Here is a 15659-nt window from a genome sequence, read left to right on the forward strand (position 1 = left end):
AGTGTGAGCTGGGGGAATTAACACCTACGAAAATTAGGCCATTGGTGATTAAAATTATGCAAAATAACTAAATCTGAGCTCAGAGAGATAATTAAACTTCATCAGCTCTTGAATTAAAAAGAAAAAAAATCCCTTTACATATTCTTCCAGAGTAACTTGTGTGAGCATGTGCAAGGACAGCCCTCCAGAGCACTGCTGGCACCAGCTCCAAGCCTCAGCCCCATCTGATTTTACCTGCACACATCCAGTGCTCCAGAAACAAATCCTGACATCCAGGCATTAAAAGGGACACATTTCCATAGCCATTAACAAGCCCACCAAGAGGTCAAAGGGCTGAAGGGCACTCCCCAAGTATAACTCCAGAGCCTTCTAGCACAGCTCACTGCACTTCCACTCCAGTCTTTACTACTTCACACTAATGCCTTATCTTTAATTTGGGAATAATAAACCTCATTTGCAAAGTGATACCATCATACCTGTATCTCAGCAATAAGCCTTTTTTAAAGAATCAAGTCTTAAAACATTCCCATTTTCCATCATTTAACTTCTGAAAAGCTTTGAATTTCCAACAAAGCAAAGAGTTTCTGCTATATCCCTGTCTCGTAGCGTAGCAACCACAACCAAAATGAATGATATGAAGACATAATCATAATTCTGGAAAATCTATCTATTCCCAGCGAACATGAAAGCAACACATCAAGGATAAAAAAGATATAATACATTGTTTTAAAACTCATGACTCGGTGACAGTTATGAAACAAACAAGGGCTCAATATCTTTCCAATTTATAGCAACCTCTTGGTCTCTTTAGTCTATAGGACTTATGCTCTTAGTGTTTACACAAGTTTTATACCTGTATATACCCATTCACTTTAATTGAACTATCCCAAATTTATATCACAATAAAAGAAAGTAGAATCAACTCCTATGTGTTTAAGCTTTTTAAGCACTTAATCCTTTCAGAACAAATAACCAAAGGTAAAACAAAGCACAGAGCTCTGGAGTCTTATATGCAGTTAAAGTGTTTTATTTTCTTGCATTTAAACTATTGATTATAGATGTTATTGTAAACTGCAGTCATAAAACTAAAAGCCCTTCCCATTTAACAGCAAATTTACACCTGTGCCACTTACCTGTGATGGGACCTTTAACTTGTAGCTTTGCCATGGGCACAGAGGTTATATTTAACTGAGCAGTTCTGAGGCTTAAAGCATTTTTGTCATCTCTGGATTCTTTTAGGTGACTGGAATATAACTTCACCCACCTCTCTCTGTGGAGTACAACTCTGCAACCTCTTAAGCTGCTGCTTTTTTGTGTCAGTGGATGAAGCCCATACTATGTACCTTCACGCAGTTATGGGGTGCTCTCTGCCCCTGCATTAAAAAACAGCCTCTAGAAAGTCATAAAATCAGATTGGTTTGGGCTGGAAGAGACCTTGAAGATATCTCATTTCAAACCCCTGCCAAGGGCACAGACACCTTTCACTATCCCAGGTTGCTCTAAGCCCCATCCAACCTGGTCTTGGACACTTCCAGGGTTGGAGCAGCCACAACTTTGCTGGGCAAGCTGTGCCAGTGACTTACCACCCTCACAATGAAGAGCTTCTTCCTAATATTCTTCTAAATATAATATTAATTTCTTCCTAATCCTGTTCCTTCTGCTCAGCAACTTGTTCTGGTCTATGTCCTAGACCATTTTCTTTGCTGAAGCCTGCTTTGGAAAATTCTTGCCCTAAAACTAAAGCTAAAGGAAGACTACTTGTTTCCAAATCAGCCTAAAAAGAAGAGAAGATTTCTAGGAACTTGGAAAGTAAACAGGAGTCTCACCTTAAAGGATTTAAAAACTAATCTGATTAGGCAAACAGAAAAAAAAGAAGTAGTTTGTGTGAAGACCAGACAAAGGAGAGCCCCTTTTATTTCTGCTACTGAAGCTCCTTAAATACATCATCTTCATTTAAGGGGTAGAAAGAAAAGATTATTGTTTGGTAAGCCTCAGCAAACTGCAGATGAAGTGGCATATATTTAATGGGGAAAAAAGCATAATCTTTCTAGGTATTACCCTACAAATAGAATGTGGTGAAATAAGGAGAATAGGAGCATCGGAAGTTTCTTGTATTATTTCACCAGGATTAACACTACATCTCTCTATGTCTGGAATGCTACTGATTTCCAATCTGAACTATTTCCAGTAGTTCAGTCACCAATTCCCAAAGACCAACACCAAATCACCAGGCTGCAAACTGAAATATGGACCAATAGCAACCTTTACCAGCTGCTGAAACCTAAATAACATACATTTTTTATTTCTGTTCATTAATACAAAATCTGGGTCCCCACAGCCTTACATCCAGTAGACACACAGCACATGCTGCAATATTATGGATTTTCATTCTTGCTTGTTTCTTTATACTGAGTAAATCAATCAAAGTCTAGTAACCAGGCACTGCTGTAAAATTCTTCTGTACAGTGTGAGAAGGTCATAGCCTACCACCTGCATTTTGAGATATTACATCCCTGGAAATAACAATTAACTAAATACCTGAGTTGTACTTTTTAATATTTTCAGCTAAGTGGCTCTAATAACCTGCAAGTTTAATGTTATTTTTCTGAGCTAGCACATTAGAGTTCATCCTCACTCATGCAGATACTGCCCCAGAGGTGTTGCCTCAAGGTAGGGAGGCATAATGGGATGGGGAAGGTTTCAGAGTTCACAGGCTCATGAAAACCTGGGCATAGCAGCAATGCACTGAAAGAACAACAGATTTTCCTCTACAGAGAGAGAGACACCTACAAAAATTATCAGTGGTTTGCAGGTTCTCACCCTTTGTGCTCTCCTGGCTCTACACAACCGTTTGCCCTTCAATACAGTGCAATGTCAAAAAGGGGAAGTGAGAAACCAGGGACAGACCCACGTCTGTTCACTCCCTGATTAACTTCCAGCCAGTCTCCCCCAATCAGGTGTCACCTGCACCCACGCTCCTGTACAAAATCAGCAAGACAATGTGTTAATCTATTGTCTTTGAAATTGATGTGCACTTGGGCAGGAGCAAAAATCACTCTGCAAGAGCCTTTCCTTAGGATGTAATCAAGCAACAGAATATTTCTTTATACTTCCTCTCTTCTGCTAGCAGGGTGCATAAAAATGATCAGCATTTGATTTTGAATGAGCCCAGTGATACAGAGACACTTTTACAGGTGATGCCTTCCTAAGAAATGTATCTTTCAAAGGCTTTATAGAAGGTTTTGGCAGTATCTGGCAAAAGCCCCAGAAACTCATGACTTGAGCACTGAACAGCTCTCCTGTTAAACACACTCATTCACAGACAGGAAGATTCTTCTGCATGCATATAAAATTCTATCAATCCCCAAGCATTTTACAGTCAATCTCAGAACACGTCACACAAAAAATCAAGCAATATTTTATTTTCTTTGCAAAGCACACTATCAGGCTCCTCTGTTAGCCTGGCCAAGCACAATGGCACAGGCTTGCAGACCAGAAAGATGAGATCCTCTCCTTCACATCACAAACCAAGCAAGCTCTCAGGGACTGCAAAGATTCCCATTTCAAGAAGCATGAAGAGGGAAGCTAAGTCAAATCTATTACCTCCAAGCAGTTCCCATCTTTCTCAAGCAAGACTGGGATTTTTTTATGGGGAGATGAAGACGAATCATTAAATCTTATGTAAAAATTAAAATTTCAAAGCCAATAAAAGCTCAGCTATGGAGACCAGCCCAGTCTCTGCACAGCTGATGAAATTCTCTGAAACAGCAAACAGGACAAAAGCCATTTCAGAGAACAAGGGCAACTGCTCTCAGTTTTTAAAATATGAAAAATGTAAATGACATATGAAATGTAATGGGTGTAATTCAAATTTATTTCTACATATAACCGTAATGATTGTAATAGGAATAATGAAAATAGCAATAATTAAAAGGGTATTAGTAACAATAAATAATACCAATAATCACAGCTAACAATGACCAAACTGATGATCTCTCAGACACAGAGAAAGCACCACTTGCACAACCCTCTCCATGCACAAACCGAGCAGGGAGGATCTGCAGGGGCTTCTTCACCTCCAAAACCTGGGGGAGAAGCATCTCTGGCCATACCTGGGGCAGGGCTGCAGCGGTGCCTTCCCTCCTCCACTGCACGCTTCCCTCTCCTCCAGCTCCGGGCAGGGCTTCCCGGCGCCCACGGCCACGCTGCGCACGCGGCGGCGCCGGCTGCGCAGCCCCGCGGCCAGGCTGCCCCAGCCGCAGCTGCGCCAGCAGGCGCTCCACGGGGACCACTCGGACGTGGCGCAGTCCTTGGGGATCACACAGGACCTGGAGGTCACGGGGGTCACCGGGTCTTGCAGGCAGAGGCTGCGGTAAGAACACAGTACAACAGCTGAGGAGGTCCTGCTTAATGAACTTCTGTTCCAAGCCAAACTCCCCAAGAAGAAATCCATGGTCATTCAGTCAGAAGATCTACACCAACACCAGCACTATGGAAATAAGAGTAGTTCTAATGCAGGGCACATAACATATTTCCAATGAGCTCTGGGTGCAAACTTAAATGCTGAGTACTTTGTAAATACTGTATCTCATTTATCTCGAGTTAAAACAGATGCACAAGGCATTATATTTGCTCCTGTGTAGCTAGAATTCCACAGTTCATCCTGTATGGAAAAAAAAATCCAAGCCCAAGAGAAACACTGGTACAGGTAACCATTCCAATGTCCCACACACAGGACTAGATGTCCTCCATCCATCCATCCATCCATCCAGCTGAGCAACTCTGCTCTTTCAAAAAATAATTAATCCCACACCAATAATAACGGTCTCAGTTCCACGAGGCTGTTATCAAACATGTGCTGTCAAACAATGTAAGAGGATTTTCCAACCTGCCAAACAACCAGAGACTCAGGAATGCTGCCACTGCGGCTGGATTTTGGGACTCAATTACTGCAGCTGACATCAGGACATGATCACATTCATTCTGCAACACATCAATGGCGCCCTAGGCCAAACACAATGGGAAACCCAATTCTAAAGGCTATCAACTGATGAGATTTGGTATCAAGATACAAAGTCCCAGAATAACATTTTGAAGAGTCCCAAACCTACAACATATTTTGGCTTCTGTGTAGTGTTATATAGACAGTGCAAACTGGCCTCTGAAATTAAGACCACACCGATGAACTCAGTGTGAACTCTAATTTTTCTTCTCCAGCCTCCAGCTGCTTGTGGTCAAAGCTTTTGCAAGCTGTAAGGAACAAACACAGGTACACTTAAAAGGTGTGAAATCCAGAGCTGCTGCCAGGGAAGCAGCCACTACCTCTCTGCTATTCCTTACAGCACAGTTTGGCCAACCTACCTCCCTCTAAAGCAAACAGACTGGGGCAATCATGTCAGGATTGCTGGGCAGCCTCATGAGGGGAGCAGAGAAGATAAAGGGCAGTCACTCCCTTCTCCAGTCTAGAAATTGGTCCCCTTTTCACACAGGTCAACAGGAATATTCCCATTGAAACACAACAAGTTTGACTAGACCCTCAATCACCAGCAAAATAGAGCATTTAGTGGCTTCTATTTGAACTTCAAAGTAAACCAAAAAAACTGTAACAACTTTTTGTCTCTATTTCTTCACCCAGAATAAAACTCAGTAATCTCACAGGCACCGTAAAGATGAATTTACCGAGGCTTATTTAAACCACTTCAACAAGTACATACAGCCTGTGAGGTAACCCCTTCAAAATGAAACTATTCTTGCTTACAATTGAAAAACATGTCTCATTTCTCTACTACAAGTCAAACTGAACTGATTACAAAGCTGTCTCTGGTACAAAATGTCAGTTCTATCAAAACAATGTCCTGGAAAGTAGTAATTATTATATAGGTACTTACTAACCGAGGGGTTTTGAGTGAGTTTTTGCAACATTAGGTTAGGTGCAGTCACGTGAATGGTCACTTTATCTCTTTTTTAATACTTGTTCAACAGGAGGAGTTACCCATGCCAAAACATTGACAAGGAAGAATAATTCCTGATTTTCAGTAGATAAAACAGTAGCACACAAAAGACACTGCCCTAACGAATGGTACCAGAAAACTTGAGTTTATCTAAGAACACAGAATGGGGGGTGGGCGGAGGGAAGGTAACTGATCTTACTTCTCAAAGTGATCAAAACTCCCCATTCAGATATAGTGTGAATAGCAAAATCCACTTTTGGGGTTGCACCACTGCCAGAGAGATTTTAGCCCTGCCTGATCTTTACTGGAACACTAACTATAATGTAGCCTTTAAAAATCTGGACTGGAGTCTTGGTTCAAATGATTTTTGCCAGCCCCAGTTCTTAGCCAGACAATGCCTCCAATACCTCCCCTAATGGATTCTCCAAACCTGCGCCAACCCTCTGGCTGGGAAAGCCATCCCTGCCCAGAAATCACCCTTGCACTGGCAAAAGCCTTTGCCAGAAGCTGAAGAGCTGCTCCTTTCCCTGAAAATCTCCCCCACAGCTCCTGCTATAAAAGGCAAGATGCTAACTTTGTTGACCTCAAGGTGAATGAGACATGGAGCTGGCAATTTCCATCCTGTTCAAGTAGGCTTTTGAGGGAGAATTACAAGCAACTGCTGAACAGAAAGAAAATTAATTAACTTGTACCTACTCACTCAGAGCCTCCAAGTGAAATTAATTGTGACACTGAGCAACACAAAGACAAATGTAAAAACACTCTTTTGCATGAAATTCAGACACAGCCTTTCATGTCGCAGATGTATTTAGGACGATCTAATACAGATAAAGCCCAGACCTGCGAGACACTCGTTGACCTGAGGCTGCAAACCAGACACAGATTTGTGCTGCTGTGGCTGTGTCCAAACCAGCAGGGACAGGAAGGTACTCTATCAGCCCTGGTTTTAAACTGATTTTTGACATATTCATGTCTCAGATTAGGTCTTCTACTTGGGGGTCGATCTGGTAATGGTGATACAGTAGAGTACTTACACAACTGATGCTTTTTTGTGTGTTGCATGCTTGGACTGACACTGTAAAACCCCAGGAATTGTTTCCCAGCCCACGCTGCGGTGTCTGCGGCGTAGGATGGATCCATTAGTGAGCAGCCAGCAGCAGCACAGAGCACAGCTCGCTCAAGTGGCACAGTGCCCTCTGAGCCTCTCGTGTGCTGAAGGGCAATAAACCACTTATTAAAGAAACACAAAACACTAGGAAAGAAACCTACTCATGTCTGTTTCACACTCCCAGAGTCCTGGAGCAGAACAGCAGAGGAGGAGAGAAAGCAGCCCAGGGTACCACCCTGACTGTGCAGCTCCACATCCCGGTGGCTGTGTCACTTCAGGCTGCTGCCCACAGAGCAGCACCACTGATCTTCTCCACCTCCAGCCACACACACACCCAGAAGACACAGAAACTGTGCAGTCCTGAGCTGAACCACACCACTTTCCTGCTCTGGACAAAAAGCAACCCACCAAAAATAGCATATTTTCCAAGAGCTCGGTGCCTGTTCTACATGCCCTGCAGTCACAGAGCCATCACATCCACCACACAGGAATGAGTGGGAACAGGTCCATCAGCTGGAAAAAACAGCAACACCACCCTGGAGCCATGCACCAGTAAATCAGGTTGGGCACAACACAGGAGTCAGCCCTGCTTCCCTTTCCAACTGTACCAAGGCATTCAGAAGCACAGGTGAATGATTTCCTTACATTACAGGATGAGACAGGCAGTTATTGTTAAGCCTTTCACACTGAAAGGATCATCTGCAAAGTAACTGGGCACACTTAGAAGCTGTCACCAAGGCCATGCTGCTGGCACAGAGGCAGCACCAGGAGGACAGGGTACCACATGCACAGCCAGGCTCTCCCCCAGCAGGTTGGGAAGGCTCCTGGGAAGTCTCACGCCTGACCAGGGAACTCATGTTCAAACCCACGTGCTGCAGAGCAAGATAATCCTGAAGAGAGCTAGCAACCCATTTCCATTTTTTCTCTTCTTCAGCACTGTCTCCTATTCTGTAATTAAAGACCCAGCCCTACTTCTTCTGGAATTCACACTACCTGCTCTTTGCACTTGGTCAATAATATTAACGTCTCATAATGGACAGTCTTGTCATGTTTCTAACAGCATCAAAACACTTATTTCCCTTAGAAATTGGCAATCAGTGTTAAAAGGCACACTTCTGAGAATTCCTAATGTATTTTTAGGGTCTTCAAGTGCTGCCAGGACTGGATACCATATATTCAATCTGTGCAGCAGAGGTTTCTTTGGCAGAAGAAACATCAGCCCCTTCTGCACCAGGGTAGTGAAGATGGGGAATATTTGCCCGCCATAAAACTGACCTAAGGGAACGGGAACTGGGAGACTTATAATCCAAACAAACATCAGTAAAGATGTCAACATTTTGGTGTCTCCAGAACTTAATGCACCAGATCCTCTGTTTTAATTAAAAATAAATGCTGGCTTCCATTTTTACTACCTTGGCAGACTCTGAGATCTTGGGGCTACAGAGGCAGCTGCCTCCCAGCACAGTTTGGGAACAGGAGAAAAAACACAGTTATTATTGGACACCACTCCTAAAATCATCAAAGCCCAGAATTGCTGGGGTTGGAACAGATCTCTAAGATCACTGAGTCCAACTATCAACCCAGCACCTCCAGGTCCACCACCAAACCATCCCCAAGTGCCCCATCCACACACCTTTTGCATCATCCCCTGAGCAGCCTATTCCAACGCCTGGCCACTAAATTGTTACTCGTGGAAATGAAAAAAGCCATCACTGCTCCTTTGTTTCTTGTGCTTTTAAATAAAAGCAAAAGAATTGAGAGACAAAAGTTTTCAAAATAATATTCTTCTTCTCCAACAGCTCAGGGATTTGTTTTCAAGCCTGAGCACTGAGGCTTGATTCCTACATCTGCCAGGAGGAATGTGAACATAAAATTTCTCTCCCAGATCGGAATCACAACCACAAATAGCATTTTACAGCACAGCATTTTTACCTCCGGACTTCAGAATTTTGTATTCATCCAGAGAACAGAAGAACGTCAACATTGAAACTGCAAATATTTTTTTCCTAAAAACATACAACAGCAAAGTGGTTAAGCACAGTCCACTAGGAAATGGATAATGGAAATTTAAATTACAGAGGCAAACAAAAGAGTTGAATGCTGCTCCACCTCCGCCTTGACAGATGGGTTGTCCCTTGACTGAGTTTGACCTGAATTTTCACTTACAAAGTAAAGTAAACAGAAACCCAAATCCAACTCTATTATATCACTGTTGTCATCTTGCACATAGAATGAAGAGTTTAAGAAATATGCACATAAAGGACTCCTAATACAAATAATAATAATAAAAAAACGCTTTATAACTGTTTGCTCCTGACTTTAATTTCTCAGTGTGCTTAGTTGAGCACACACATCAGGTGAGAAAATCAGGTTAAATTTATTTACAATTTCAATGTCTGGCTACGCACATTTATTTTACCAAAATGCAACTTAGTGTCTAACCTAAACAACCTTTTATCATTAAAAATAAAAATAAAAAAAAAGGAAAGAACTGAAGTCTCATTATTCTGCAGATTTTTACAACTGTGACAAGACAGGAAAACAAAAATAGCAGGTTTTTTCACATTCATTTCTTGCATCTTTTTCAGAGATTTTTTATTTTTTTAGTGCATGGAAGTGGTTGTGTTTGAATCTGCTATTGGATGTAAGGCTTAAGGCAAAACGGTAACATTTTTCTGAACTAAAATGAAGCTTGAATTCTATCTGAAATAGTACGAAAAAAATTCCAACTTTTTAAATAAAGAAAATCTTTAAAAGGTTCAAACCAGATCCATAGCATCATTCTATTTTGATGTTACTCCTTTTATTTTCATGAATATCATGTTTCTACACCAAAACCGTTTCTGAGCAAAAGCAGACCCGTCTCGAAGCCTACTGATGTTTGGCTGTTCAATTGTTGTCATTTCAGGTGTTTTCAAAAAGGTCTGTCCCTCCCTTTCCTCTTCCTTTGTCCCTTTTCCTTCCCTTTTGAGAAATGCCGAACCTCCAGACTGAAAAGATATTTAATCAAAAGCATCCCCAGCTCTGTTTCCCTGACACAGCATGCCCAGCCTTCCACATGCTTCTGCTCCTCTCCAAGTAATTCCTATTTACAGCCCGGCAGTCAGACACCAGTAAATTAAACAACCTTAGTAATAAATTGGGCATCTTTGCCATTTCATAATAAATTAGGAGGCAGGATGAGGATGTGGCCCCTCTCCTCTAGTGGGCCTTGGTGGTGGTTAGCTGACCACTCCTGTTACCTACAAGAACTGGGCAGTGGTGGAAGGCAAAGCCCTGGCAGACCAGCAGCTCAGAGCCCATTGTTAAAGCACACCTTGGGATATTCCTGTCCCTTGCCTCAGTTTTCCAGAAGTTTAATTTACAGTGCTGCTTGCTTAGCAGTGTTACTAGAAATGGGAAACATCAGCCAGGAAAATGCAGGAGCAAAAATAAGGCATTTCTTTCCTGGTTTACAGCAGACACTTGGCTGCCTGCCAATCCCCACTACGGGGTTATGCAAATGCATTTACTCTTCTTTATCGGGAGCCAAAATACCATCGGTGTTGTAAAGCAACATCTGTAAGATCGGGCCCACTCTTCAGAAGAATGGCAGCAAATCTGCTGCACAACAAAACGAGGAGGACACCACCAGGGGATGCTTAAAGGGAGTCATTGTCAGGAGTATTTGATATCAGTGACACTCCAGCCCTGAAACTAAACACGGACTAGATTTTGGGCTGGATTTTTAGCTTTGAATTTTAGGTCCGAAAGGAGAAAGGAAAAGTGCGTGAGTGTCTGGATGCTGTAACATGACATGACCTTTTCTCCTCCACTCAATCAATGGGCTTTGCTCCTGCATTTAGAGTAAGAGTAAAGGATGGGTCAGGCCCATCTCTGCAGTAAATCTGAGACACAAGCTCAGCAGAAAAAGACTGCCAGGAGGTGGCTAATGGAGCTGTACACTCCCAAAAAGGGGGCTAGATCAGCAAAAAACTCAGAAAGGAGAAAGGAAAAAGCTCGATCAGGGATAGTCACTAAAACTCTGCACTATCATCCAGAAAGTCAGTGTGTGACACAGAAAAGAAAACATTTGCAGAAAGTTTCCATTTCCATTATTAGAGCACATATAGCAGTGAGTGTGTGAGGGCAGAGCAAGTGAACTTTTAACAAAATCAGGATCCCCCTCCCAGAGCCTCTGATAAGGAATGAGATACAAGAGGCAGGAGAAAGCTAACAAGTGTTAACAGACATAAAGCTGCTGCTGGTCGCACTGTGGAATAAATCACAAGTGACTCCATTAAAGTCAAGCAGCTACATGAGCATAAAATCTGTATATTTAGAATCAGCACATAATAAGAGACAAGTAATAAAGTCAAGATGTTAGAAACTGCTGGAACATTTCACAAAGCCCAACTTTTTTCCAACTGATAAAAAAATACTCCATACGTGGCTATGGGTGTAATAGGAGTGGGTAAGAAAAAAGGTTAGAATTCATATTTTCACCTCAGTGTGTGTGCAAAAACGCTGCAGAATTTAACAGGGGTAGAGAACTGGATGTAAAATAACCCCTTCCCTCTGCCATTTGAGTTTGTGCAGGTGCCAGGACCTATGGATTACTGAGAAACAGATTGATTTCTGCAAAATTCAAGAGAAGGATTTTTCAAGAACTTCTAATTTCCTTGAAAAACAGAACACAGTAAGATCTCCAAAAATTCTGACTTTCTCAGAAGTCAATCATTTTATCAGTCATCTGTAGGTACTGGCACCTACCCAAATCCAACCTGAAGTCAAACAGCAGAGCTCAGCTTAAATTTATATGTGAGAAAGAGAAAGAATAAATCTTTCCATTATTTTCTGCACATTACTGCAACCTTCACATTCAAATAACAGCAAAGCAACCTACCTAGACAAAGAGAAATCATTAGACAAAACATTAGATAAGGACAGAAATCAACAATCTCTATCAAAAATGGGCGTGTCTGTCACCTATCCTGTACCAGCACCCAAGAGCTACACCCAGACAGGAAGGCTCATTAATAAGGATGACAATCCCAGGTTTACTCACTGATTTCTTTCCAAAATATACCTTCTAGCATATTCACAATATTTCAGATTTATTTTACTCTGTATTGATTTGTAAGAATGAAGGAGTTTAAGCTGATGCAACCTTAGCCTCTTATACCAAATATATGCAGTACATGACTGAGAATAGATCCTCCCTCTCCTACAGCCAGCACACAGTGATATATAATTCCATTTCCTCAAAACAACAACAACAAAAAGAGACCCAGAAGAGAATTATTAAAAAATATAAAATTAATTTAAACAGTCGCAAATCGTAGAAGAATTCAACATCTTCAACATATGCTAGAAAGGAACTAAATCAAGAAAAGGTTCACAAAGAAAACACATTAAAAATAGCATTTAAAACTCAAGAACGGGCCTCGTTCACTGTGGTGCTGCCAGGCAGAGCCAGCGCTCCGTCACGCGAAGGCAGCGGGGATGCCGGGGAGCTGGAATCAGCCTTACCTCAGCGCCACGTGCTTTCCATCGCTCCTCACACACCTGGCCTGCCGGGTTTGGTAACCAATCTCCACCTCCCCGGCAGGGTGGTGGGCATGAGAGCCGGCAAGTCCTGATGTGCTTCGCTCTCCAGAGTCCGACCCCAAATCCAGCATGGTCCTCCCCGCCAGCTCCGCGTCTTTAGGATGGGGCAGCCGGCATTCGCCCCACGGGCCCAGGCGGAGGCTGTAGGTGTGCTGCTCCTCCCCGAGCGGACAGGCCGGAGCTCCGCAGGCTCTGGATTCCGTCAGGTTGAGGCACGGGGCCCCGCCGTAGAGCGGAGGGGCGATGACGGCCCGCGTGCGGTGCTGCAGGCTCCTGGCGCAGCCCGGGCCGCACGGGGACCAGCCCGAGAACTGGGACACGACGCAGTCCCGCGGGCAGGGCACCAGGCAGGCCTGCTCGGCGGGCGGCTGAGGGCTGAAGTACTCACAGATCTCGCTGGACACCACGGTCCTGTTCAGCTTCTGCAGGCAGCGGACGCTGCGGCGCTGCAGCCCGTGCTGAGCGGTGACACAAACCTCGGCCCCCGCCTCAGTGCCCGCAGCCGAGACGAGCCCACACCTGTCCCATCCCGAAACCTCCCACTCGAACAGCTCCAGGTGCCAGTCGCAGACTTTAAAGCACCTCCGCTGGCTCTCGGGTTTGTCCTGCTGGTCGCAGTTGGCGTGGAACGTGGTCCAGCCCTCGGCGTGGGTGCACCAGACGGCCCGGCTGCGAACGCCCCCCGAGCCGCAGTCCCCGATGCAGCGGCCCCAGTGACCTGCAAGAGAGGGGCTGGTGAGAAATACCGCACAATGCTGCCCTGCAGATCTGTCCCGACACCGGCAGGACATCACACAACCACTAAGCCATCAACTCAGAACGGTTTGGGTTGGAAGGGGTCATAAAGCTCTTCTCGTTCCAACCCCCTGCCATGGAACACCTTCCACCATCCCAGGTTGCTCCAAGCCCTATCCAGCCTGGCCTTGGACACTTCCAGGGATGGAACAGCCACTGCTTCTCTGCGCACCCTGTGCCAGGACCTTGGACACTTCCAGGGATGGGGCATCCATAGCTCCTCTGGGCACGCTGTGCTAGGGCCTCATCACCTTCTGATTAAAGAATTTCTTCCTAACTTCTCACCGAAATCTTGCCTCTTTTAATTTAAATATGTTCCCCCTTCTATCGCTATCTGCCAATGTTAAAAAATATAAATCATATATAAAATATAAGGCATATCCTGTAATGTATTAAAAAGCAAATAACTACCAGCTGGTCCCTAAAATTGGTTAAATGCTTCCTAAAGGCTGCAAGTCGCTTCTCCCAGTGTACTCACATCACTGAATCACTTGGAGAAATTTGGAGAAAAAAGAAAATGCCTCACAGTGCTTCAAATTAAAGGCAAGCCTTTAATTTCAGCAGCAGTAAAATTCATCCCAAATGAATATTTAATTTCATTTGTACAAATTAATATAAAAATGATCATAAAAGAACAATCATCTAATAGGAAAAGAAAGTCAAGTTAGATAAGAGGAAAACAGTGTTAATAGAGCAATTAGTCAACAGAATAAACTGCACTGGGAAGCAGAAGAGTCATCATCCAAAGGGATAAAACAGTGAGGATAAATACATGAAAATAATCACCCTCAAGGTACACTGAGTAAATCGTTTCCACTTGCAGCACGTGGCACTATGAAACGTAGCAAAGCCATCATTTAGAGGGAGAAATTAAACCAAAATAAAACCCAGCAATGTAATTTTCAGTTCTGGAGCACACGAACAGACATACGTAATTGTATGAAACTTCCTTGAGGATTTACAAGTGAAAGCAATCAGACAAGGCTAAATAGAACGATTTGTCTGTGAAAATATTATTCAATAAAAATCCACCAAATCAAAAAAATACTGTGGGCTATAAAGTACAAAATTGCTGGCAAACTGAAGAGCAAAGGTAGAGAAAAGCACTCAGGCCGAATCTTAACTATTAAAGGGATTTTGATGATCATCTCAAGGGGGTGTTATCTTGTTCCTAAGTTTAATAACTTTCCAATACCTCATAAAAGAGCCATTTTGTTCAGTACAAACATTGCATATATAATTCTTGCTTGAAAATACACTGCAACTACCCTATAGTTTCTATTTCTTCAAGGCAGAAAATGAACTTGCAACAAATAAGTCTATTTATATTAAGCAATGCTACTGCAGTCAATTTTTTTTAAATTGATTTTAAAACTACCGGAATCAGTTAGATGTTCAAACACACACAAAAACCAAAAGCAGTCCCATAACAGCTGCTATTATAATCCCAGGTATTTTGTTCAGGCAATGGTGGTTTCGTTAGCAATCCCATTGTTCTTTCTCTGTGAATAGTGGAGTTGATCCTCCAGAGACAGGGGCTCGACATTGTGTAATGAAAAAATGAAAATAAATAAATAAAAACTCCTGATGTTTTTATTTTTAGGAGAGGAGGGAAAGCAGATAGGAACTGGATATAACTAAACCTCTTTTCCAATAGATCCTGTGGTCCTCCTGCCCCATCTTCCAGGCCAGGGCTGCAGCTCTGCCCTCAGCCAGGCACCTCTTGCAGTGGTGGACAGCCGGGGCAAGAGGGGACTGCAGAGTCCTCGAGGTTTGGACAGCTCCAGCTTTTGCTGAATCCCTCAGGCTATGTGCAGAAATCTTTGTCCTTTTTATGCCTCTGTTTCACACCAAAAGACATCAGCCCAAGGTAAGGACTCAGTCGTGACAGGTACCTTGAATGGGAAAAGGCAGCATCAAACTCTAGTGTGCTCTACAAGCTGCCCTACACTAGTGACAGGCTTTCAACAGAATCCAGTGTGCTTAAAAACTAAGTAATAAAAAAAAAAAAATTAATCTTTAAATATGCTTTTGAAGTTCAGTTACAGGGAAGAGGTCCATTGACAACTTAAACATTTGTCCTTGATACTTCACCTTGATCTAACAGAATATTCTTTTCTAATGCCACCGAGATTTGAAACCAGACATCAGACTATGCAAATACTGTCATCTGAAGATAATAGTCAAAACTCAGACCTCAAGTCCTGGGTGGCTTT

General features: G+C 43.1%; 1 protein-coding gene across 1 annotated transcript in view; it reads right to left on the bottom strand.

The window, feature by feature from the left end:
- The window catches only part of THSD7B (thrombospondin type 1 domain containing 7B), a 242827-nt gene that overhangs the window by 179895 nt on the left and 47273 nt on the right, over positions 1-15659 (bottom strand). Inside the window, exons 2-3 of the mRNA XM_041473183.1 lie at positions 12571-13366; positions 4113-4367 (exon numbers count right to left, since the gene is read on the bottom strand). Of these exons, the coding sequence (XP_041329117.1) occupies positions 4113-4367; positions 12571-13366 (1051 nt within the window). The remainder of the gene's footprint in view (positions 1-4112; positions 4368-12570; positions 13367-15659) is intronic.

The sequence above is a fragment of the Pyrgilauda ruficollis genome, unplaced genomic scaffold (genome assembly GCF_017590135.1).
Source record: "Pyrgilauda ruficollis isolate IOZ18807 unplaced genomic scaffold, ASM1759013v1 scaffold3, whole genome shotgun sequence".
In the NCBI taxonomy this organism is placed as follows: domain Eukaryota; kingdom Metazoa; phylum Chordata; class Aves; order Passeriformes; family Passeridae; genus Pyrgilauda; species Pyrgilauda ruficollis.